The 22,988-nt window shown below is 40.7% G+C and overlaps 1 protein-coding gene across 1 annotated transcript in view; it reads left to right on the top strand.

Moving 5' to 3' along the window:
- LOC139592186 (transmembrane protease serine 11E-like) overlaps positions 1-22,988 on the top strand; it is a 40,445-nt gene that overhangs the window by 11,578 nt on the left and 5,879 nt on the right. Inside the window, exons 4-6 of the mRNA XM_071431718.1 lie at positions 10,405-10,472; positions 13,640-13,803; positions 22,368-22,406. Of these exons, the coding sequence (XP_071287819.1) occupies positions 10,405-10,472; positions 13,640-13,803; positions 22,368-22,406 (271 nt within the window). The remainder of the gene's footprint in view (positions 1-10,404; positions 10,473-13,639; positions 13,804-22,367; positions 22,407-22,988) is intronic.

Genomic DNA, 22,988 nt, shown 5'->3' with positions numbered 1-22,988 from the left:
CTCTTGATATCTTGACAGACAGCTGTCTCAAAACATTTGCATTTTTATTCTCAGCATCTTCACAGCAACTCTGTGATGGAGGAGGAAAGACTTGAGTTCTTTATCACATTTTCTAATTTGCCTGGATTTACCAAAACCCTTTGCAGTCTTTCCCTGGCTGGTTTTGGATGTCCAAGCCTTCCCATTGTCATAGTAGTAACGATACCCTAAGCTCACGTTGTGAAACAGTGAGTCAATGCAGATAAATGCAATGTCTTTCTCAATACTTGGTGCAAAGTGAACAGAAGTGAATCATCTCTGATAATCAGAAGCATTCAAATTACCTGAGTTAGTGCAACTCCCTGCCAAGTGTTCCCTTCTCTGACTCCTTCCTGATGAAGTCCTCCTTCATTTGTCTCCAGAAAGACCCAGAAAAGAGTTCATTTCAGAGCTGGTGTCTCACCAGGAAAAATGTTTTTGCTTCCATATGAAATCATATCACGACTTCCTTGGGACCTGCAGCAAATGCCCGATGTTTGCTTTGGTTTCCAGATTTGAATAGTAACACCCATTGTGTGAACAACATTCCTGACTCTTATCTCATTGAAGGTGGGAGGGAATGCAGCCAGATCATGCCAGAGAGCTGATGAAGCTGGTGCACCAGTCAACATCTCAGGGCTGACTGGAAAGTCTGGAAAATGTCTTCTGGGGTGGAGCTGAGGGGACTGAGGAACAGATGATGAAAGGTCTTTGCTCCTTGACTGGCTTCCTGTAAGTGTCTGTGAATGTTTCCTTTGTGCTCTCTTGAAAAATCAGACTTGACTGAATGCCACTAGGGAAAGAGAGATTCCAGCTCACTAGAGCCTCCTTGCTTTTCGAGTTGGACCAGTCCCTCTTCCCTTACCAAGCTAAAATGTTCTGTGCCAGACTGTCTCCTCTTACACTGGATAAAAAGGGCACAATCTCAGCCTTATGGCCCCTTCTCCAAGGAGCTTCTATTTTATAGAGGGTTCACTTACTGTGTGGCTCATCTGCACAACTTTTAAGCACTATTTTTCTCCAACTCCTTCACCAGAATTTCCTTTTCTTCTCCCACAAAATGTATTAATTCTTTTGGATTTCCCAAGAATGCCTTGGAGACACTAACTACTGTCTTACTAACAGTATCCTGGAGGAGATTTCCAATGCCCTGCTTTAAGCTTTGCTTCTTCAGCCCCTCTGGCATGCCAAAGAGAAGAGGGAGCTGTGACAATCAGATAGACCTGGGTGACTGGGATGATGCCAGTTGCCTACTCTGGGCAGCTGCAGTAAATGCCCTGTGTGCAGGAAGAAGGTTGGAAGAGTGTTGTGTCTTGTGTAGAAAGTCATCTTTGACCTCAAGGAAAGAGGATGTGCAGTCAGGAGAGCTTGAAATGAGTACATCAGTCTCAGTGGAAGTTGTCTCAGCTGAAGGCTGGCAAGTCTCTAGCTGTGAGAGAGAGGTGAATATCAAGCAGCCACAGCAGGTGATCCCTTCAGTACATGGCTGGTTGCTCAACAGAAACAGATTGCAGCCTTTATTAGGGGTTTGTAAATGTACCTGTTAGCTCTTTTTTGCCATTACCATAAATTTCTGATACTTCCTCCTAGAAGTAGGTGGGCTTTCCCCTCCTCAAGGAGAGCCTAGGCAACCCTTCTCCCTTCTCAGGTACCTTGTTATCTCCCTATTTCCTTCTCTGGCCAGAGCTGTTCCCAGCCCTGCTGGGTGGCTGCTTCTCCCTGTCTGAGTCCATGTGTCTCTGTGGAACCTTGTGCTGGACACTGTACCCTTCCCAACTGTCCTTCCCTACTCATTCCTGCTCCCATGTGCTGGTAAGCCTGGCTGCCAGCTGGGTTGGAGGGATGTTCCTCAGGTGGGAGTGTAGCAGGGCTCCCTCCTTAGCTGGTTGGGTGGCTGGGGGAGAGTTGAGGTGTTTGTTTTCCCTCCTGGAGTGCCTTGAGCCATGGAATGGACTGACATGGGTTTTCTCTTTTGTCTCATAATCCAGAAGGCACCTGGACTACCCCCTTGTCCTTCCACCATCTGAAACCAGCACAGAACTAAATGGCTGGATCTGGGCAGAGGGGTTGGGGATTATATTAAAATGGTACCTGGATGCTTCCACTGGGAAACCACTGCCTATACAAACATTTCTATTGAATTAATGGAATTTCATGAAGTAATTTGCACCTCAGAACTCAGCATTGTGTGTCAGGTCATCTCCTTTAGAAACAGATGTCTTGCTTCAGCTACTTCAAGCAACAAGAGAATCTTCTATGTCCTTAAGTACAGCTGTTGGGGGAAAGTTTTTAATTAATGCAGGTCTTGAAGTTTGTCCTATCTGATAGAGCTGAATTAGTGTGGGTTTAATTTAATGTCTCTACTGGGTATTGCAGAGGCACTTGAGATTCCACCGGAAAATGCTGCTCAACGGTTCTGATAATGGTGCCTGTTCTCAGCAGGCTGAAGGGCTCACTGCTGAGTCCCTCTACTGGAACTGGTGAGGAAGGAGGCAGTTTTATCCCTTGGGAGATGATGATTTTAGAGGTTATGAAGACACATCTCTCACTATGAATTGTGTGGAGAAGAAACAGAGAAGCAAGCAGGTGTCATGCACTTCCTTCCCTCCCCCCCAGCTCTGGTACCTGATAACTCTGTTTGGTGGAAGGGTTAGCCTTCAACAGGATGCTTGTGACTGAGAGGCTCTCTGCTTTATACCCAGGGATAAGCTTGCATCATCCCAATATTGGGAAGTATCTTGAATCCTATAAGTTGTGAACAGATTACTGTCACATCTGCAGGGCCAAGGGTCAGTCAAAGTTCTGATTAGGGTTTCCATCTGAGCTGGACTCCAAGGAAGCCTATCTGAAAAAACCAAGAACACTGGTGAGTGAGCAGATGAGGCTGCTGCTTTACAGCACTTGGCCTTTTAAGGTCACAGGTGACTCAAATCTCCCTGGGGAGCAGAAATGTGTGTATTTGGGAGAGAGAGGGTGGTGAAATACAAGTCCCTTCAGAGCTCATAGGTGCAAAACCAGTGAAACTGTGCATGAGGTGTGTTTGTCACACCTTCCACGTGGGTGTTTAGATAAAGCTCAGAAATCTGGGGCTTGCCCCATCAGTGCCTCATGGTCCTTGGGTCGGGAGGTTAATTCAGTAGGAGCAGATCCCCAAGGCAGCAGGTTTTTGAAACACTCCTAAAGAATATTTGTTCTGGCAGCCAGACTGTGAGGATCATTTTAGAGATGATAAGTAAACATGCCCCGAGAAAATGGAGTATGCTAAAGTTCAAGGGAGTCCAACATGAGTTTCCATTTTTACAGCAAATGGAAAAATGCAGGTATCTACAAATATCGTGTAGCTTCATTTGCTATGTGTGCAAAACCCCCACTTATTTTCCTCTCTTAGCCCCTAAAACAAAAGAAAATTGAATATAAATTAGCCAAACCAGAAATTATGGTATCTGCAGCAGCCAGATCTTTCCAAGGACTTTTCAGAGGTTTTCAGCATCCAGACCAAAGTGAGTAAGAATGTTCTGTATGTAATAAATTTCAAAAGAGATTTGATAGTGTTTATGGATAAAGATCCCAAAATCTAAAACCTAAGTCTCAAGGATTCCTAGGTTTTATATGTGCTCCCTCAAGTAATTACATAGTACCAATATGAGGTGAAAAGAGTAGAACTTTAATTAAAGATTTTCTTGTTCATCACTAAAGGCAATTTTATTTACAAAGGCATCTTTAGAACAAAAGGCAGAATAATTAAGCTTTTTAAATATAGCTTTTCAGAGACTTTTAAACAAATAGTCTCTTTTTTTTTTCTTCTGAAAAACAATCTTGTAAAATCAGAAAAAAAAATCTTTTATCTATGTAAAAAAAGTTGTTTAAGGAACATTTTGAGAAGAAAAGTACCAAAATAAATTTAGGGGATTTGACAACTTCCGCTTCATAACCTTAGTTTTAAGGGAATGATTCTCACAAATAGGAAGCATTGTCCTTGGACTAGCGTGGTACAATAGGGGTGCCCTCTATGGGTGGCTGGGGCTAGAAACAAAGCAGAAAGGATTTTCCATGGTAATTCAGCTGAGAGGGAAACAGCAGTGGATCAGTGGCCAAGATGACAGCCTGGCAACATGTTTGTTTAGCTCTGGAATTAGAGGTTGACAGCACACTTGACTGTCAGTATGTATATATACAGGTGTGGCCCTAAAGAGATAGGTGAAATGCTGTACTCAGAGAGAGGAAATAACTCACAGCAAACACCTGCATCTCACTTGGGATGCTGTTTTTAGAAGTTCCTATTGAAATTAAAAGAAGAAAAAGACAATGGGTGTAGGTATATAATGCAGAGATTTAAAAACTGCCATACTTTCTTGCTTTTTAATTTTGTTTCCAGTTTTTCCTGTTTCCATGGGTCACATGGAAACAGGAAAAACTAGCACAGGAAAAAGTAACACAGGAAATGAAATTCTGAAGAAAATATAAAGCACTTTTAAATGCTGGTGTGAGTTGATGCAGTGTAACACATGGGCCTATGGCTTAGTACTTTTCATCACCTCTAAGACCTCAAACTTTCAGTGAGCTTTACCTAAATTTCATGATTTTTTAAAGATTAAATAGTTAGTTATCAAAAATATGCCTAATATCCAGCATTTTTCCCATGTCAATTCACTGATCCTTCAACTTCTTTCATTCTTTGATAATAATAATATCAAATAATGTAATACAATTTTCTCAAGTAAAAGGCATGCAAGTTGATTTTTCTTTTTTACTTTTTTTCTTGGTTCATCAAAGCAGAAGTTGTAATAAGACACTTCACCCCCAATAAACAAGTAACTTTAGTACTGATCCAGTGTGCATGATGAAAAGCTCTAAAATGTGCACAAAGAGAATGGATGGGGAAAAAGGAATTCAAAATGAAGCAAAGCACTGCTATCGATAGTGTGTGTGATTAAGGGTAGAACCTTATCTTAATTATAGACTCACAGTCCAGAATTACTGCATTGTTTGCAAGTAATTATATCAATGAAGTGATTCAAGATGCAAACCAGTGATCAAAATCTGGCTGATCAAGAGAGTGGCTGCTTAGATCATGGTGTTGTCCAAAGGGGGAAACTAAATTCAATACTGAAGTTGTGTGGTTGGTGGTATTTGGGCACTTGTAAGCTGAATACATAACCAACAATTTTCCTCAAATTTCACAAAATGGTTATTTTCCTAAGAGGTATTTGCTCTTGTATTTCAGCTCCTTACCTTTAAGTATTGTTTAAAAAACCCCCAGAATGCACGTAGTAATTTTCCTGAGGAAAGTGTGTTATTTTGTGAAGAAGAAAATCCCCAACCACAAAGCCCTTCTCTGGATATTGGCACGGATGCCTTTCTCACCAAACCTGATTTTCTCTCCCAAAGTTGGAAATCGCCCCCCTAAGTGGACAAAATTTTAATAGCAGTGTGAAAGTTTTAGGGAGCTAATTATGGATAATTGAAAGCAGGGAGTAGGAATGAGAATACTTAGGTGACCTTAATTCCAGCTGTCACTAATACACATAACTATAATGAAACATTCATGTCATTACATGCCTTTGAAATTGGTTGCACCAAGCATAAGCATGGTACTTTAAATCCTGACGTTATCCCATGTATTAGTCCTCTTAATTTCTTTTATCCGAAAGACCAATCTTTTTAGGAACTACAATTAAACAAGGACAATAATTCCTCTTTTGCAGATGTGGCCTCTGGGAAGCATCCAGCTGAGCTCCTTATTTCAGTGCAGTCAGGCAGTGCTTACTCACCTCTCAGCTTTAGCAGCCCTGTTAGCTTAAACCCTGTGAGGAGTTTGTGATGCCATTTGCTGATGTTTGGGATCACACAGCTCTTGCCCACTGTGAGACCTGCTGTCCTTGTGTGTGTGTGTGTGTGGTTTCTGATGGACAGGTTTCTGATCCTCTGGTTTGCTGGAGGCAAGGGGACCATTGCACTTGCTCTCCTTCAGGTCTGTTTTCCTCACCTCAGGCAAGGACTGTGGCTGCAGGGTAGTAATTGGAATGTCTGCTTCCAAGGAGAGTGTGACGTCCACATCCTGGTTTGGAACAGTGCCACATTCTTTTTTTTGCTGTCCCTGACAGTCTTTCTCCTTGTGTCCTCTCTCAACCCCTTAGTTGAAATCAGGGCAGTAAAAATGTCAGGTTCTCAAAGGAGCAGCTACTGGATTTGTATTATGGTCTGCTCTAGGGGTCTCAGCATGTTGAACTGTAAACTGGGGAGAGTCACTGAATCAAGTGGTATGTTGCAATTTCTATTTATGGTCAAAAAGCTTTAAATATCATTAATAATAGGCTTTACATCCTAAGTAGCTACTGAGGTAAGAGGAAGAATCTGGTACGAGGATAGCTGTTGAAGGACTAAACTGGCAGCAGGCAAAAAAGCAATACTATTGAGCAATTAGAGGCTTTGTGCTCCCATGTCTAATGAATGCTTTGGAACATCCCATGCAAATAACTCAGTGCATTCAGCAAATATTCCTGAGGAAAGTTCTGTCAAACTAGATTTAAGATAACTTTTTGGTAAACCTTGTGACCCAGTGTGTGGGGGCAGAGCAGTGTGTGGTGGGAGAAAGCGAGGGCTTGACACAGCCAGCCTTGCTGGGGCACTTCCAGACACAGCCACACATCTGGGCAAGGCCAGCTCATGTCAGCTCCTACTACCCTGAAGCAATGGGGTCCCTGTAGTGACCTTGTTCCAGAGCTTGGGTATTTTTTGGGCCCCAGGGAGGAAGGACATATTGTGAGACTCTGAAATCACAAAGACTTTTAAAAAAAGAATCATGAAGATTATAGTAGATTGCTCATGGGCCTTAGAAGGTTGAGCATGGTACGACACAAGAAAAAGAGTATGATGATGAGATCTGGAGACAGAATAGGAAAAGAAGTCTTGTTCATCAAAGTATAAAACAACTTCTGGCTACAAGGAACAAGGAAGAATTTCCTTTATGTCTGGGTTTGTACAGGTGGGAATGTTTTGCCCTCTTAATGCATCTTCGGTGCTAGCCACTATTTGTTAATGTATTGGATGGACCAGCACTCAGGAACAAAGTCCAGTTTGTCTAAGAAAATTGTTCTGCATAGAGAGAAGTGTAGTAAAAAGTTAGGAGAATATGAAATTAAACCGAGGAAATTAGAAATGTCATTTTCTAAATAAAGACTGTCCGGAAAATGCTTCTTACTTGAAAGGAGCAGAACTTGGCACTTGGTCCAGAATGCATATAGACCTTGCCTGCAGCAACAGCTGTAGCAGTTGAGCTGTTGCTAGATAAGGGCCAGAAAAAACAGTGAGATGCACTTAAACAGTGGTGAATTTAAGGGATTTGGTCATGACAGTGTCACTTTTGAGGGGCTGTAATTAAAGCAAAACATTTAAAATGAGTTTAAATGCTTCTTGCAAACAGGACCAGGTCACACCTAGTCACTGGACAAAGTCCTAGTTGCTTTTGCTCCAAAGGCTGTGACTTAAGCTGAAAAGAAAGCTATTAGCAGGCTGGAGAGAAATGTTTTCAGTTTGGTGTGTGAAAGGCTGCACCAAAAAAAGAACTGTAAAAATGTAAGGCAGAACATTAATCTCTGAAAGTTTTTATCTGACGGCATCTTCCTACATACTCTCCTCTTATATAAACTCTGTATGAATATAAAAATTATGTTTAATAATTCAGGTTACCAGAATCATAGTTGAAGGAAAGAAGAGGTTTGGGTCATATTTGCCAAATGAATTCATCAGCAGGTGAGTGGTAGCCCACAGTGCAGAGGTTTGGCTAGGGCTTCTTTCATGATACAACACAGTAGTTTGCAAAAGTAAAAAATATTAGCTCACATTTGAAGGTGTTAAAGGCCCTGCAAGGTTCACTGAAAACAAAGCCATCCTTCAGTTATTTTTTTGTCTGTGGGTGATGTAGTTGATGTAGTGCTAAGGCAACACTTAAGGGTGGGAAAGTTAGTGACAGTGTGTAATGGAAAAGGTGTCTACTTTCTCATTCAGATATGAAAGTGTGAAAGAGGATGGAAGTAACACAGATTTGGTATAATTTTAAATCATATGCTTCCTGTTCTCCCCATGAAAATTAACTAACACGCCTTCTGGATTGAATGTTCTGAAAACAGTGGCTGTTGCTGATAGTTTAGTTGTGTTTGGACTCCATAGATTCTTTTTGTTAAAAGCACAAACAAAAGTTTTGTGAGCCACCGCTGGAAGTCTTTGTCCATGCTGCAGCACATGGTGTTCCGAATCAGACTGAATGGAACATCTTGGAAGCAGTCCAGGCTGAGGAGAAAAGGAGAAAGCTGAACATGTTTGGAGTACAAAAACCACAATCACACAAGCTGCTTAGGCTGTAACAAAGATACACAAGAGAAGGGGTGATAGAAGTAGGGATCTCTGTATCTGCTGCGGAAGTGCAGGTGGAAAGTGTAGCAAAACCACTTGACATCTGAGACAGTAAGGTATCTTGAAAACCCAGCTGTCAGGAGGAGATAAAGGATTTGGGAATGTCAAATGGACACAACCCTCTCTTGCAAGGGATTGCGAATTCCTGCCCTCTTCACTCCCAAGCTGAAAGTCCCTCTGCTTTCACTGTGCTTGTTAGCAATGCAGCAGCTTGAGGTGGAGCTCAGCCCAGCTCAAGGCTCTCTTTTGATTGCAAAGCACTCCTCAAAGAAGTCCCTGTCCCAAAGATCTCAAAAGTTCTCAAAGACAAGGCAGCTGAAGATAGCACATGCCATGGCATGCCAGAAAGCTGGCAATGCTGCTCAGCCACATGCTTCTGCTTACACAATCACTGGTGCAGCAGTTAACACTGTGACAGAAATGATAAGCAAATGTTATCATTAAAAAAAAAAAAAGCTAAAAAGCTCCCTTTTTGTCTAAGGAAATTGCTTCCAATAACCAGGGGAGGTTGTGGTGGAACAGGATGCAGAGTTATAGGAAATAAAACTCTTTTTAATTGGATGCATCATAAAATGCAATGGTAGCAGCTGGCAATCTGCAAAGTGAGAGGATTAAATGCATTCTGCATATCTACAGCAGCTTGTTGCAGTGGAGATGGCTTTTTTCCATAGAATTTTGTCTGTTCCAAATTTCAAACTAATTGCAGATAACTGCCAGTAAGAGCAAGGTAAAACATCAGCTAAATGCATGACCATTAAAAATGTTTCCTTTTTTTCCTTACTAATGTGTGCTTAATATCACCTTAAAATAATAATTGTGCAGTTTTCACCTTATAATTATACTGCTTCAATTTCCCTGTGCAATGCCATGAAGCTTCATATTGTGACAGCCAAGGCTGGAAAATAGGGGGTTTGCGTTCCTTGGGAGGAATCACCCCCAGATTTCATGCTTACATGCTTGTTTCTGTATCTGACATATTTCAACATATGAATAGTTTGAGAACCATTATTTTTTTTTCCTTTGGAAAACAGAACATCTTGAGACTTGGCTAAAATAGACTGCCTTTAAGGGCTAAAAACTAAAAAAAAAAAAAAAAAAAAGAGAGCTTACGTGATGTTGTAAAGCATTTATGTGCAGTTTTTCCTGTAATGCATTTGATGTTTACAGGATATGTTCAATTTACTGGGTCTTGCTGGTAGGAGGAGTTGCTGCATAACTCACCAGTGACTCTGCTATTTCTCAATCCTTTGGTGATCCCAAGCCATTCCTGGCAGAATTTCATGCCATGTTATATCACACTGAGCTGTCTCAGACTGATCCTGCAATCTTGAGATGACATCCTGACAGGATGTAGTTGAGCAGGAACTGGTAAAGATGTTATTTGGGGATCAATTCCTTAGGAGTCCTGGATTTCCAGTTTCCGATGAGAATTGCTTGATGATTGTCCAAGCATGTGGAAAATCACAAAAGTGATAGGGGAACATGATAATCCAATAATAATTTGAAATTATTGGTGGCTTTGCTATAGATTTCTGTAAGACTAAGGGTAAATGCTGTGTCAGAAAGGACCCCTACAAGAGGCTGAGTGCACTGCAGAGCACAGCATGCTGTATCCGTTCTGTGGGCAGTCTTCAGGAAGCTGTGCTTTGGAAGAGTGCAGCAGTGTGTTCCAAAGATGTTCATGTATTTCTCATTATGCCTGGGCGTGGATGAGACAGCACTGCAGTGGCACACTGATGTAGCCATAGGACATTTAGAAAAATGAGCTTGCTTTTTTATGATATGCCTTAGGTCAAAGGGGAAATGATTATAAAAGATCTGGGACAAATTATCTAGAGGCTGGGCTGCTCTATGTTTCTTGGTTCTGTAAGCTGTGAGTTTGTTACTGAATGCTGTTTTCTGAATGCTCCTTCCAGCTGTATGTCCGCTTCCCTCCTTTTTTGTTGTTATCTTATATTTTTCTTTTTTCAACAGATCGACAAGACATTTTACAATTCCATTTTAAGGAAAAAATACATCCGTTCACGCTTAATCAGAGTGAGGTATGTGAGATTATAATAAATGCACGCAGCTGAGATAAAATTAAATGTACACCAAGCCCAGCTAGATTTGATTTGGTAAAGTGTATTGTGTGTAAAACCAGAGCATAATCCCTAACTGAGCATAATCTAGTTCTGAACCTTGCTCTCCTTTGGATCTTAATGCAGAAGATACCCTTCAGTCAGTCCAAATTCCAACAAGTTTGTGTTCAGATCCTGAACAAGCTTTAGTCATTAAAGCAGAGATAACTAAAGCTATCTAAAACCAAAAAGGATTTTCAAAACTATTTCTTACACTGTAACGCAGATGTCATTTCTAGCATTGCTATTGCGATGGGCTTGTCAAGTAAAACCAGGCTGTGCTGGCTCAGAAAGTCCCACTTATCATTGTGGCTCTAAGAATGGGCATAAGTAGGTGCCCAGGAAACAGTAGCAGCACAACAGAGCTGTGATAACTGCTTCTTGGTACGCTCCCTGCCTCCAGGTATTTACCACTTGGGAGTTCTTGAAGTGGCTGTGGTTTGTTTAGCAGCCCTCGGTGGCGTTATTTCCCAAGGACTTGTCTGTTGTCTCCTGGGCTCTTGAAATCCGTGCACCTCAGTCCTTTAGGAAGGAGAAACTTGAGAAGAACCACCTTCTTTAGATCATTCAATGACCCCTAGCTCTTGTGCTGAAACAGATGATAAAAAGTTGATCACTACCCCTACCCCTCCTCTCCGTGCATCTACTGATGCTGGACATTCCCATCATATTTTCTCTCTTGTATTCAATAAGAGCCACTCTTTTTTAATTTTTCATTTTTCAGTTGGAAATCCCAGTCTACTCAACATTCTTTGCATTTCAAACTGTTTCTTATCATCCCATTCCATACATCTCTCAGGTCTGCTGTTCCTGCTTTTTTGAGATGACGGGGTCAGACCCATAGTTGAGCAATGTGGAGCTTTTTTTCCTCTTTTACTCTCTGTTCAACTGCCAATAATACATAATATTTAATTTGATTTTTTTAACCACTGTTAAATGCTGAAAATTATCTTTTTACATAACTGTCTCTTGTAGTACTAAGATCTTGCTCCTGAGTGACAGTGCCCAACACTTTGCAAAGAAACCTTGAATGTCTTCATAATCATAGACTAAAGCTACAAGACTAAGATCTAAGGTGCTGAATGTACTCCTCTTTGTTCTTACATGGTTTGTGACAACCTGCCTCTTCCTCGGCCTTAGCTTAATCCCCAGTTACATACAAGCTTTAAGGATATTTTTGATACTGTCTAGAGTGTTGCAAGCATAGGCAGAGTAATTTAGGGATCTGATAGGCCAATATGTAGGGATAGGTGGTATTTTTCATTACTTCTTTTTCCCAAGGACAGACTGAGGTACTTGTGATGTTTGCTGTGTTGGATGCAAGATTTGCATGCGCCAAAGCTTGTTTGCATTTTCAGATATACACTCTTTATGCCTCTTCAAGGGCTCAGACTACAAGTTCTTTTGAGCAGGGTCATGGTTGTGAATTTACTTGGAAAGGACTGTGTGTATTTTTTGGCTCAGTATAAGCAATGCACTAATAATAATGCCCACTGCTCACTGAGAAAGACAATGCTAATCTTGACGAGGTGTCCTTGGCTCTGGATCTCTGCTATATAATAAGTGAATCAGGGTGGGCAGTACTTACCTGAGGGTTTCGAGAGGTGTGGTTTGCTTGCAAGAGTTGATATGGTAATTCCAGTGTGGCATAGCACAGGAAGAGGAGTGGGGGGAGAGGTGAGGGAACACCTCAGAAATGCAGAGCAACACCCACAGTTGGATCAGATAATGTCTGGAAAATAAACGAAGTGGCAATCATGCTGAAGTTGGAACAAATTGAAAAGACAGTCTGTTGAAAAGTTCACATACAACTTCTCAGTCTCAATTATGAGATCCTTGAGGCAAGGAGTGTGTCTTTCTGCTCACCTACGAACCACTTGGCATGCCTTGGTGTGCTTAAAGCATATGGCCTTTTCTTTCCCTTCACTGGCAATATCAGGAATGTCTGTTTCAATTTTGCACATGTTCCCTTCAAAGATTAAAGCCTGCTTGCATGAGTTCTGGATAAGCTGTCCGTCTTCTAGTTTTCCTTTATGTAATTACAAATTCCCAAGACAGTGATATATAACTAGGAGATCTTCTCTTTTCCTTTCCTATCCAAAGAAAGAGAAACCTGCTTTAAGTTCTCCCCCTGTATAAAGTAACTGTGATTTCATCTGTTGTGGCTTGTGTCTCATTGCTTCTTGGTTCAGGTGGGAGGAGGCACAGGAGAGAAGGTTCCTGGTGCAAGCTCTTACCTTCCCTTTGTGATGACCAGGGATAAGACATCTGCAAGTACAGAGCAAGATTTACTATGCCAGATTAGTCAGTTTGATGTTTGTAGTCTATCATTCCATCTCTTGCAGTATCTGATGCTTTAAGGAAAATGAAATACAACTACCAGGTGAATTCAACCTGTTACAAGACTTTTCTCCCTTTTCTTTCCTCTGATCTTACATTAAAATTGTGGAACTGTGTGTCTCAATGTGTGTGCTGCTTGCACTTTTCAATGAGGTGTTAAAGGCCCTTTTGTGATCCATCTCTTTGACTTTAATAAATATGCTGTGGGCATGCTGCCAAGTTTCATTTATTGTTGCACAACATGAGGCTATTAGGAACATTCTCCAAGAGGGTGCTGTGGTGGAATTAGGTTGTGAGGTCTCTTCCCATCTCCCAAAAAGGTCCAAGTACCTTTTTGATGATGATTGTAAATTTTTATTCTGTGTATGTACAGGGCCATTGAAAGGTCTGTGTAGATACTGTTAATCACCTATCTCATGTTTCCAAGTGCTGTTTATCCAGCTTTTCATTGCAATCAAATTAATTCCTTGCTCTCTTCTGTCTCAGGCATGTAGTCAGCGACTGCTTTTCGGACTCTATTATAAAATTGGTCTGGCCATTTGTTCACAGAAAGCATCATGCTGCCTTCTAGCCTATGATGCCTTTGACCATTCAGCATTCTTGGATTTCTTTTGGAAATTCCTTCTCACAAATGCTTGAAAATGTATCTAATCTTTTAGGTTACATTGCCATTGCTAGAGGAGCTAAGATAAAAGCTAAGAAATGCAGAAATGGGCTGGAGGTAACGAGACTCTTTCATTGGTTCATAGCCCAGATACTGATGGTGTGATGGCAGAGGCTTTGCTCACATTCTGGTTCTCCGCTACGGATTCCAGAGAAGCACTGCGGGAAAGAGTTGGGAAGATCTTACGGAGGGGCCTGAAAAGATATACAGGGCCTCTGCGGATAAATGTCCGATCTTCTTCCATCTCAAGTAAGTATGTCACATTTCTTTTAAAAGTAATTATTTCCATTTTCTGATTGATGGGACTTGGGTTTTTTCCATTTTGATGATAGCTTTTGATGTTACTGTGTCTGAATCCCCTCTAAATCTTAAAAAAAAATCTTAAATATGGATAACTGGGAGCAGTTACTTTGTGGTTTCTTAGTACAGCCTCAGCCTTCCTCCAAACTGCAGTACCAACTTTATGTTACTGTCATGGAGCTTGAAAGTGCAGGAAGTATATACAGACGACAAGGGGAAAGAACCAATGCACTGAAAAAAATAATATTTGGTGTGAAGATCAAAATCCTTGCAAATTTCCTAGAGGAAAGGGAAAGAAAGGCATAATGTTCTTATCTACATGACTTCTCAGGTAGAGATTTTCCCTTTTCACAAAGCAGACATAAATCTGCAGGATATGACCATTAACTGCATTAGACTACCTTCTACACTTTGGTTCTGCTACAGAATTTTTGTGCAGGCTTAGAATTTTGTCTCTGTCTTGGCTTCAGTTATATATAGCAATTTTTCTATGGGTCAAACTTTTCAAGGATGAGTTGCTGGTTGACAGCTAGGGACAGATACTTGCTCCATTTGTTTTTGCAGAACTGCTTGCTCCTAAGTGCAGGGGTGACAGTACAGTAATAGGGTGAGTGCTTGCTGCTTGCTGTTCCACACTAGACTACTTGAACCAGCAGAAATCTGCAGAGGTTAGACAGCTGTATTTAGAGAACAGGAAACCTGGGCTAGATTCCATACTGGATGGATCCAGACTTCCTCCCACTCAGAAATGAGCAGGAGCAACTTCTTGTTCCTCCTCTTGGTGCTTGAACTGGGCACGTATTTGCATTGTGGTAATGCAATGAAACTCAAATATGAGCTGTCACACTCCCATTGTTTCTTGATGGGCCAACCAGCCTTCCCCTTTGGAATGGCTCAGGATGATAGGTGACATCCCTCTGGGCAAGTACTCACCATTTCCCTGCAGTGTTGTTTATATGGCAGTAGCTCCTGTTCAACAAAGTACACATGTAAATTCTCCCAGATAAAAATACTGTGTGGGTATCAGAGAGATTTGAAGAGATTTGTTTTTGTTTACACAGTTGGGTGATGAGTTGGTGAATTTTGAATCTTCACTTTGATGCTTTACATAAAGGATAAAATTGGAAAGAGTACACAAATTATTGTTAAAAAAGGACTGTGATCTTATCAAGTCAAGCTGCTCTTATTCAGTCTGGAAAATGTGGGAAGCAAATCAAAATTGTTTTAGTTGACCTTGAACTGCACCAGGAATGTTACAGTAATGCACTAATAGCTAATTAAAAAATTGGCTAATGCAATTGAATTGCAATAATGAATAAGTTTTCATTAAATAGTCTCAGTAAGAGATGGCATCTATATTACTTTATCCAAGTTGTGTGACAAACTTTGTGCTGCTTTTCTTGGCTCTCCCAGCCTAACAATAAAACACTGACTGCACAGGTCAGCTACTCATTACTGGACTAGCATTGTGCAAGGGCTATGAGTGACACAAAGGAACATAAACAATACCTTGGCATTTCTAAGAGACAACAATAAAAGGCTGTCCAAAAAAAATTTTGATCTTTTTTGCTAATAGGATTTCAGCAGTGGTATGAAGCATAGGCCAGATCCTGAACGGTGTTGCCATTTCAGGTGGACTCAGGAGAAGAGTATAGAATGGAGAACTCCAGTGCTTTTAGAGGAGGTGCTGGTCTCAATTTATAAAACTCATTCCTCACACCAGGGAGAAGTGACAATTTTCAACAGATCCTAGAGGTCCAGAGAAGAATCTAGGTTTTGCCTTTTCTACTTTTCTCTCCCCTCCTGAAATATCTTGTCCACTATTAGTATTTAAACCATAAAACCTAAGAAGCCCTAGATTTTTTCCATGCTCTGCAGGCACCTTTCTAAATATTGCTTAATTTTACCTTTTTGCCAGCTGGAATCCTTATTTATCCTAAGGCATTTTCAGAATTACATTTTCATAATGGCTTGTAAAAAATCATTAACCTGTTCTTTGTAACCACCTTATCAAAATATTCTAATTTAGGGGCCATGACATAGCTCACTTTAGCTAAGCATAGCTCAGTAGTTGAACAAATCCAGGTCAGGCACTTATTTATATCACATGCTAGGGGGAGTCTGATAAAGGATACCTCCTTAAGTCTTCCTCCCCTGAAATAATCACCTTGTTGTTCAACACCATGTCTCAACCTGCGCTTCACTCACAAGTATTTGCCTTGAGAATCAGTTCCAACAAACTCCTCCAAACTGGGTGCTACACTTGGGACATTCAAGCTGCAGTTCAGGGCAGCACTACAACATTAAGAAGTCTGCCAGACCAGGGGTAGAACTTGCTTTACCTCTGCATTCCTGAGGACTGGGAATAAAGAGGGGATAAAGTCTACACTGACAATATTTTCTTAGTTTTTTTTTTTTTTTTCTAAAATAGAGAGAAGCTTGATCATACATATGTGAGAAAATAGAAAATGTGCAGAACTTCAAGGAAAACAACATAATACTGTCTCTGGTTTTTCTGTCACTAAACTGTAGATGTTCTTTACATAGGGCTGCAAAAATACATTTTTCTCAGAGTACCTTCAAATGTATTATTACTGGAGTTCCTGCTTTCTTATTTAGCTAGACATCAGAGTCCCCTGGTCAAGGATGGTTTACATCCACACATTCCCTCTGATTTTGATAGAAAATAAGAACTGATAGAATTCTTTGCACTGGTGTACAAACCCCACTAGAAGCCAAATTTTCAGAGAAGAACTAAGCAAACCTTCCCTGAAGAGCAGTGCAAGAGCAATCAAAGTAAGATATCAAAGTGTCAGATGGCTTGGAAACACCCATGTTAGGACTTGCTTTTCCACTGGCACTGAAAGAAGCTGTTGCAGTTTGCCTTCTGTATAGTTCTGGCAACAAAGAGTTCTCCTACAAGGCTGATTTATTTTCCTGAGGGTTTCTTGGTTAGAAGTAGAGTCACCTGACAGTCTGGATCTGTATTAAGTAAAGTGTAGAGCAGCTTGCCAGACTATTTCCCTTTGTCAGGTAGGTTGGAGGTATCCCAAAATGTATTTTTGGGAATGTACTTCTGATGTCAGAAAGAAGCTGGTTGCAAGATCACTGGCACTGTTCAAAGTGAGTAGGAAGGATTCCCATCTGTTGCACAGCCAAAGGTTTTGACCATGAATAATGAGTCATGAATTGGTTTTGATCAACAAGCCAACTGTTATTGTTTCTGTTCATCTGGAATCTGGGGCTTGCTAAAGCTCCTAACAACTACAAAGTACAGAACCTGGCAGACAGATTCTTACTTTATCGAGTCTTCTGTGGGAGTCATGCAGATGAGTGTCTGACAGGGTTGATGAGGAATGTTCCATGTCAAATAATGTATGGAGCAGTCTGGATAGTTGCCCTTTATCAGCCACAACAGCATCTCTGGGGAGTGGAACTGAACATACACCTGTACATTGGGAGACAGTGGAGATCTGATATTCCTCCACTTTGAGGTCACTAGTTTGGCACAAGGTGGTACATTTCAGTAAGAGCCTAGAGAGAATGATTGAAATGTATTTTAAAATTAGTATTTTGCAAGGATATGCTTATGATAAAGGCATTAAGCACAAAGTCATCTTGACCTCTCTTCTCATGACCCAGATACATGAATTTAATTGATTTTCTCACTCAAACCTTGGTTTTTCCCTGCCTTGTCTGCAGAGGTTGAGAGCAATTTGGGCTGCCTTTACTGTAGTAAGACATTGATTGCAGCTCAGGCATGAGTGTAGGTCAGGAAGAAAAGTAATGCTAAAAATCATATCTATTTTGATGCCTGCTACAGAACTGTACATAGCAGATCCCTCCTCAGGCTGCAGGACAACCAGATGGAGCTGTGAGGTATGGACCTATGTCTGCCTCATGGACAGGATCAAGATGCTGATGGGGGACAGTGGAGGGAGTGACAGATGTGAGGACAGGGGCAGTGAACACCAGCAGGGAGGGAACAGCTGGGTGACAGGGACAATTAGAGGCACAAAGCAGTTGTTGTGTCTCTATCAGGTTACTCTACTCCGTTGAAGGAATGAGAATTGCATCACCTGTATCTAAGCCATGTTTTGCTACTTCTACAAGGGCGCATAAATCTGGAGAGGTAATTCCTGTTGAGAGCAGTGAGAATATTGGAAGGTTATTGTAGACACATTTTAGGATGTATGAACTATGTAACCACACAACAGCATGCCTTTCCTGCTAAACCCAGAGCTCATGTTTTGCCATCTTTCAGGAAATTCCTGCAGTTCCTTTAAGGTACAGTTTTTGGAACAGAACCGAATCTGTTGTTCAGTGCTCTCATTCCCATTTCCCCCAGTACTTCAGACCTTTGTGGTCTTCACTGTAATTAAAGAGCATTAGGGTAGAGCTATTAGCCCCACCTCTGTCTGCACTGCAGGACATGCACTCTGTGACATTGCTCTCAGCTGCCCAGCTTGGTGACCTACTAAAACTTGCCAGTGATCCTCTTTTTGCCTGCATGTGCAACGGCTACCCTGCATAAGTCTGGGTGAGGCCTCTGTTTCTGATGTAGCTGAGAATTTTGTAATTCTCACTCCTTTCAAGAAAGTTGTTATTATAACTGCGTGAAGGACAGTGGGAAAAATGCTGTCTCTGCTCCCTGGTGCATTTCCCAAACTTGTGCTTCAAATGCATTTCCAAGAATGTGTTAAAAGTATTGAAGCACGTACTCTTTCATTTCCTCCATTTATATCCCTTTTAAGATAATCTCTACCTTACCTTCTCTGTATGAAAAAACATCTTAGACCAGCAAGATGCAGGAACTTGATATAGTAGAGGATGGAACATGCAGTTTGCTTTTGAGACTAGAAGTTATGTTTTCACATCTAGAAAATCTGCAAGTGTAGACACCTATAAAGAAAAATCAAGTTTTTTTTATGAATCAGCACCTGTGAAAAATTCTGTAATTGGGTAAAACTGCATCAGATTTTTAAAGCATGTATCATCTTTAATTTTGCAGCCATCTCTGGCCCTTTCTATGCTGAAAATGCATAATATCACCTAATAATTCATTTGGTTGCCTTGCTTCTGCTATGTCAATTTAATGTCTGCTACTCTTACATCATAGAGTTCTGTCTGATCTTTTCCTTTTAACATAAACACTGAACTCTGTGGATAACATGAAATGAGGCGGTGCCACACGACTGGTTCCTCTGATGCAGTGACACTGACAGTATTTAGAGATGTAGCAAAGTGAGCACATTTTTCCATAGGAATCTCTGAACCCCTCACAGATAAGATGTCCCATTCACTCTGCAGTTAGCTATGAACGTTTCCTTCCATGTTTGCTCAGACACATATGCTGAGGAGTAAAAGAGTTCTTTACTGATTATTTATTAGCCTTAAATAAGTTAATCAGAAATTAAGAATTTAGGTGTGTTTTAGAGTTATTTTGTTTAATAAATATAAAAAATAACTATATTAACAAAATTGCTTGTCCAGTTGGAGAACAGAGCCCTCTTCTAAGAGATGGAATTCCTAAGCTGCATTTCAATAGATTTCTGCCATTTTAATTTAAACATACATTTTATCATTAAAGTTAAGCAAGCTTGAATTCATTAGCAATTTCCATTTTACAGGTATTCAACGCAGGTTCAAGTCGAACTTGTTTACAGTAGAAGCTTGAACACTCTTTTCCTAAATGTGGCACAAACAACTACTTTTGCAGCCATATGTGGTTGGGACAAGATATGACACTTTAATTGTTACTAATTGATGCTTTTTCTTGGTAGTGCAAACAACTAGGGCAACTAGTAAATGAGCAGGGCAGCGAAATTTTCTCTCGTGCCTTACAAGTGACTGCTTCAAGGCAGGGCTTGCATCATAAAGGCTGGCACAATATGAACATCTGTGCTCTTCAACAGGCCAAAATATGAAGCTGGTAACAAATGAAGGCAAGCCCCTAGCAAGGTAAACCAGTAAGGAACTTTATTTTCAGTGGTATCATGTAACCCAGAGTGCTCCCTGCTTTTGATCTACTGTGAGCTCAGCTTATCTGAAAATAGGGTCAGTTACTTCAGTTTTCCAAACATGTGCATATGCTCTGTGTTTGGGACCCTACCCTAGTGAATACAGCACTGAATTTGCTAACAGTAATTAAAACAGGGTATCACTGGCCTTTTTCCTTCAGGAGGGGATGGGCAGGAGAGCATAGCAGTTGCACAGTAGTGATATAAGACATGCCGACATTCAGAGCTGTACAGACTGGCAGTGTGTCTGTGGAAGGCTTGTTTCTCCAATTACACAGAAGTTGATCCAACTGGAAGCAATGGGTAAAATTTTGGCCATGTGAGGTTTGTACTTTCTTCTAGGTGCCTGATACAAAGGCAAACAGAGATAGATGCAGGTGCCTTGCAGAGCACCTGTGACTCACAGCAAAACTCGATGCAGTGGGAACATGCCAATTGAATTGCTTCCGGCACTGCACTTGAACAAGCTGGTTGCTCCTTTTGTCTTCTCAATGAGCTTTGCAACATAATGTAAGTGATAATAATTGGCTGCAGGCTTTATAATTATGAATGATGAGGTAAATGTCTCTCCACCCAGAGAAAAGCTAAAAAACATTGTTGTCAGTATTGCACTTAAAGGCAAAAGGTCCTCTTTCATTGTGAATTACATTTGTTGGTTTCTTACCAGTTTATAAAGTAGTGGTGTGACTCAAATGATGAACTAGTTCTGAAGGTTGTATGAATTTCTAGGAAAACACTGGCTAATCATAGTTGAAAGAAACAAGTAGGGCTAGATTTTTCAAAGCACTTCTAGCCAATATAAATGTACAGGGGAAGTGGCCAAAGCCTTAGTACAATTTAGCAAACAGTAATGTTTACACCACCGCTGAATCCCTCTGCTGACCTAGCTTTTGCTCTGTGGTGTTATTCCATTTTGATGTAAGGGGTCTGGGAGACACCCAACCATATAATCCAGGGAAATTCACAGAATACAACTAGTGTTGCTGAAATGCAAAAGTAGTGTATTTTTAATGTTTTCTTCCTTTTTTCATATGAATTGAGAAAATGAGCATTTTTATTTGAAAGAGGACCTTGGAAGTTGTGTCCTGCGTACCAGTGAAATGTAATTATCTTCATCATGTGAACAGTTCCTGTTCATAGTGAATAAGACTTCATTTCCTTCTACAGTGAATAGACTGTGCTGCTATATAAATGTCCAACTTTAACTAATCTCCCATCTTTATAAAATAAAGCAGTGGTTGCACAGACACATGTCAGCCCTAGCACTGCCTTTGGTCTGTAACATTCCCCGCAGACAAGCTGTACATGTGCTGCAGTTCTGCTTGTTTCCTTTATTCTATCACAATCTGCTTACTGTCACATTAAGAAATGAGTGAGCACACATCTGGTACTGGTGGATTGCAAACAGTCAATTCACCCAGCATACCTGAGGGAGTGTCAAGCCTGCATGCAAAACACATGAGATACAAACCCAACTGGTGACAAGTGTGAGCCAGAGCCCTTTGCATTCAAAAGGGACTCCTCCTGACTTGGTATGGGTTTGGCTCAAAACTAGCATATTATTCTGTGTAGCAGTAAAGAGAAAGGGAAGAATTGGATAAGGATAGGGATTTGCTGAGAAAGCCTATCCAGACACAATATATGAAGTTGTTGACACCAGTATAGAATCACAATATAAATAAAAAACTATATTGAAATTATGATTTTTTTAAAATTAGTAATATTTTAAAAATGGTTAGTAATATTTTAAAATGGTTTTGAATGCTGGAAACTACAGTGGTAGCTCTACTGAAAAACAGCATTCTGGAAGAAAAGGGATAGATTTAAATCCTGAGCCAATGCTTGCTATTGTCAGCAAGGGCATGCCATATTTTCAGTGAACATACAATATGGGTGTTAAAGGAGGGAATGTATTGCAAGCCCCTGCTGTGCCATGCAATAAATTGCTATGAACTATCTATTTTAGTATTATTAGTGTACCAATAAGATAGAAGAAAGGAGAGTGAGCCACTGCTATTGTAAGCTTCCATTGCTGCATTGAAGTGAGTGCCTTCTGATCTTGAAGAGGGCACAGAGTACCAGATCTTCTCTGGCCCTCTCTTGGATGTAATATGTGAACTGTTGATTTTTTTTTTTTTTTTTTGCAAAAAAGAGGAGCTTCAAAAATTTCCACCATAACAATTTCTCCCCAGTAAAATTGTAGATCTTGAGTAATACAAGATTTGTTTTGTCCATACTCCCCTCCAGAAACACTGAGGGTCAGCAAGATGGGCTGGATGGGTGCCTGGTCCTCAGACAACACTGCAGAGGAGGCCAGCAGCCAGCACATGAACACGAGCACATATGAGCTACCCTGGTTTCTCCAGCAGCTCCCACAGCCATGCCTCCTGTGTGCTCTGTGCTCAAATAGCTGTCAGAGGGATGACCATGAGGATGGGGAACCTTGTCTGTGCTAGCCTGGCCTTACCCTGATTGTTTGTTTCTTTGTTTCAGATGTGGAGCCAGTAAGAGCAGAAGCCATCTTCAATGACAGTAAGTGAGGCTTTTTTTAAACATCAGAAATCTCATCTCCAGCTTTTAAAATTAGCGTCAAGAGTCTCTGAGCACTTTTCCTGGCCCTTAAGAGCCTTTTCTCATCCTTCTGTCTAATGAATGTAACCTTGTACTCTCAGAAATTGGAACTTTGTAATTTTCTTTAGCACCCATTGAAAGGAGAGAGGTACCACAAGGAAAAGTAAAGAAGTTACATCAGCCTGTGATTATAATCAAAATGTTCTGGAATTTGGAATGGCTGACAGCAGAAAATTGTTCCTCATGGAAATATACGGAAATGTGACTGGTTTTCTCAATGCATTGCTGTAGGGGTTAGATAGAGAGACCTTGTTTTAGAGACGTTTTTTAAGTTTTCAGAGAAAGAGATCAGCTTGCTTGGAGATAATATAGTGATAAAAGCTATCTTTGCTTACAAGTTGTGTTTCTTTTAACTCTGAGAAGGTTTGATCAGGTGATTAGCAATAAGCTGTCAAACAATTGAAGATTAAATTACATCACTTTTTGGGTCTGATGTAGGTGCTGGTGTTCTGGGACACTGATAGAACGGAGTTTATTCCCTGT

This window comes from Agelaius tricolor, unplaced genomic scaffold, assembly GCF_023055355.1.
Source record: "Agelaius tricolor isolate 1412-34295 unplaced genomic scaffold, bAgeTri1.0.p SCAF_8, whole genome shotgun sequence".
NCBI lineage: Eukaryota > Metazoa > Chordata > Aves > Passeriformes > Icteridae > Agelaius > Agelaius tricolor.
This window is presented reverse-complemented; position numbering and strand designations above follow the sequence as displayed.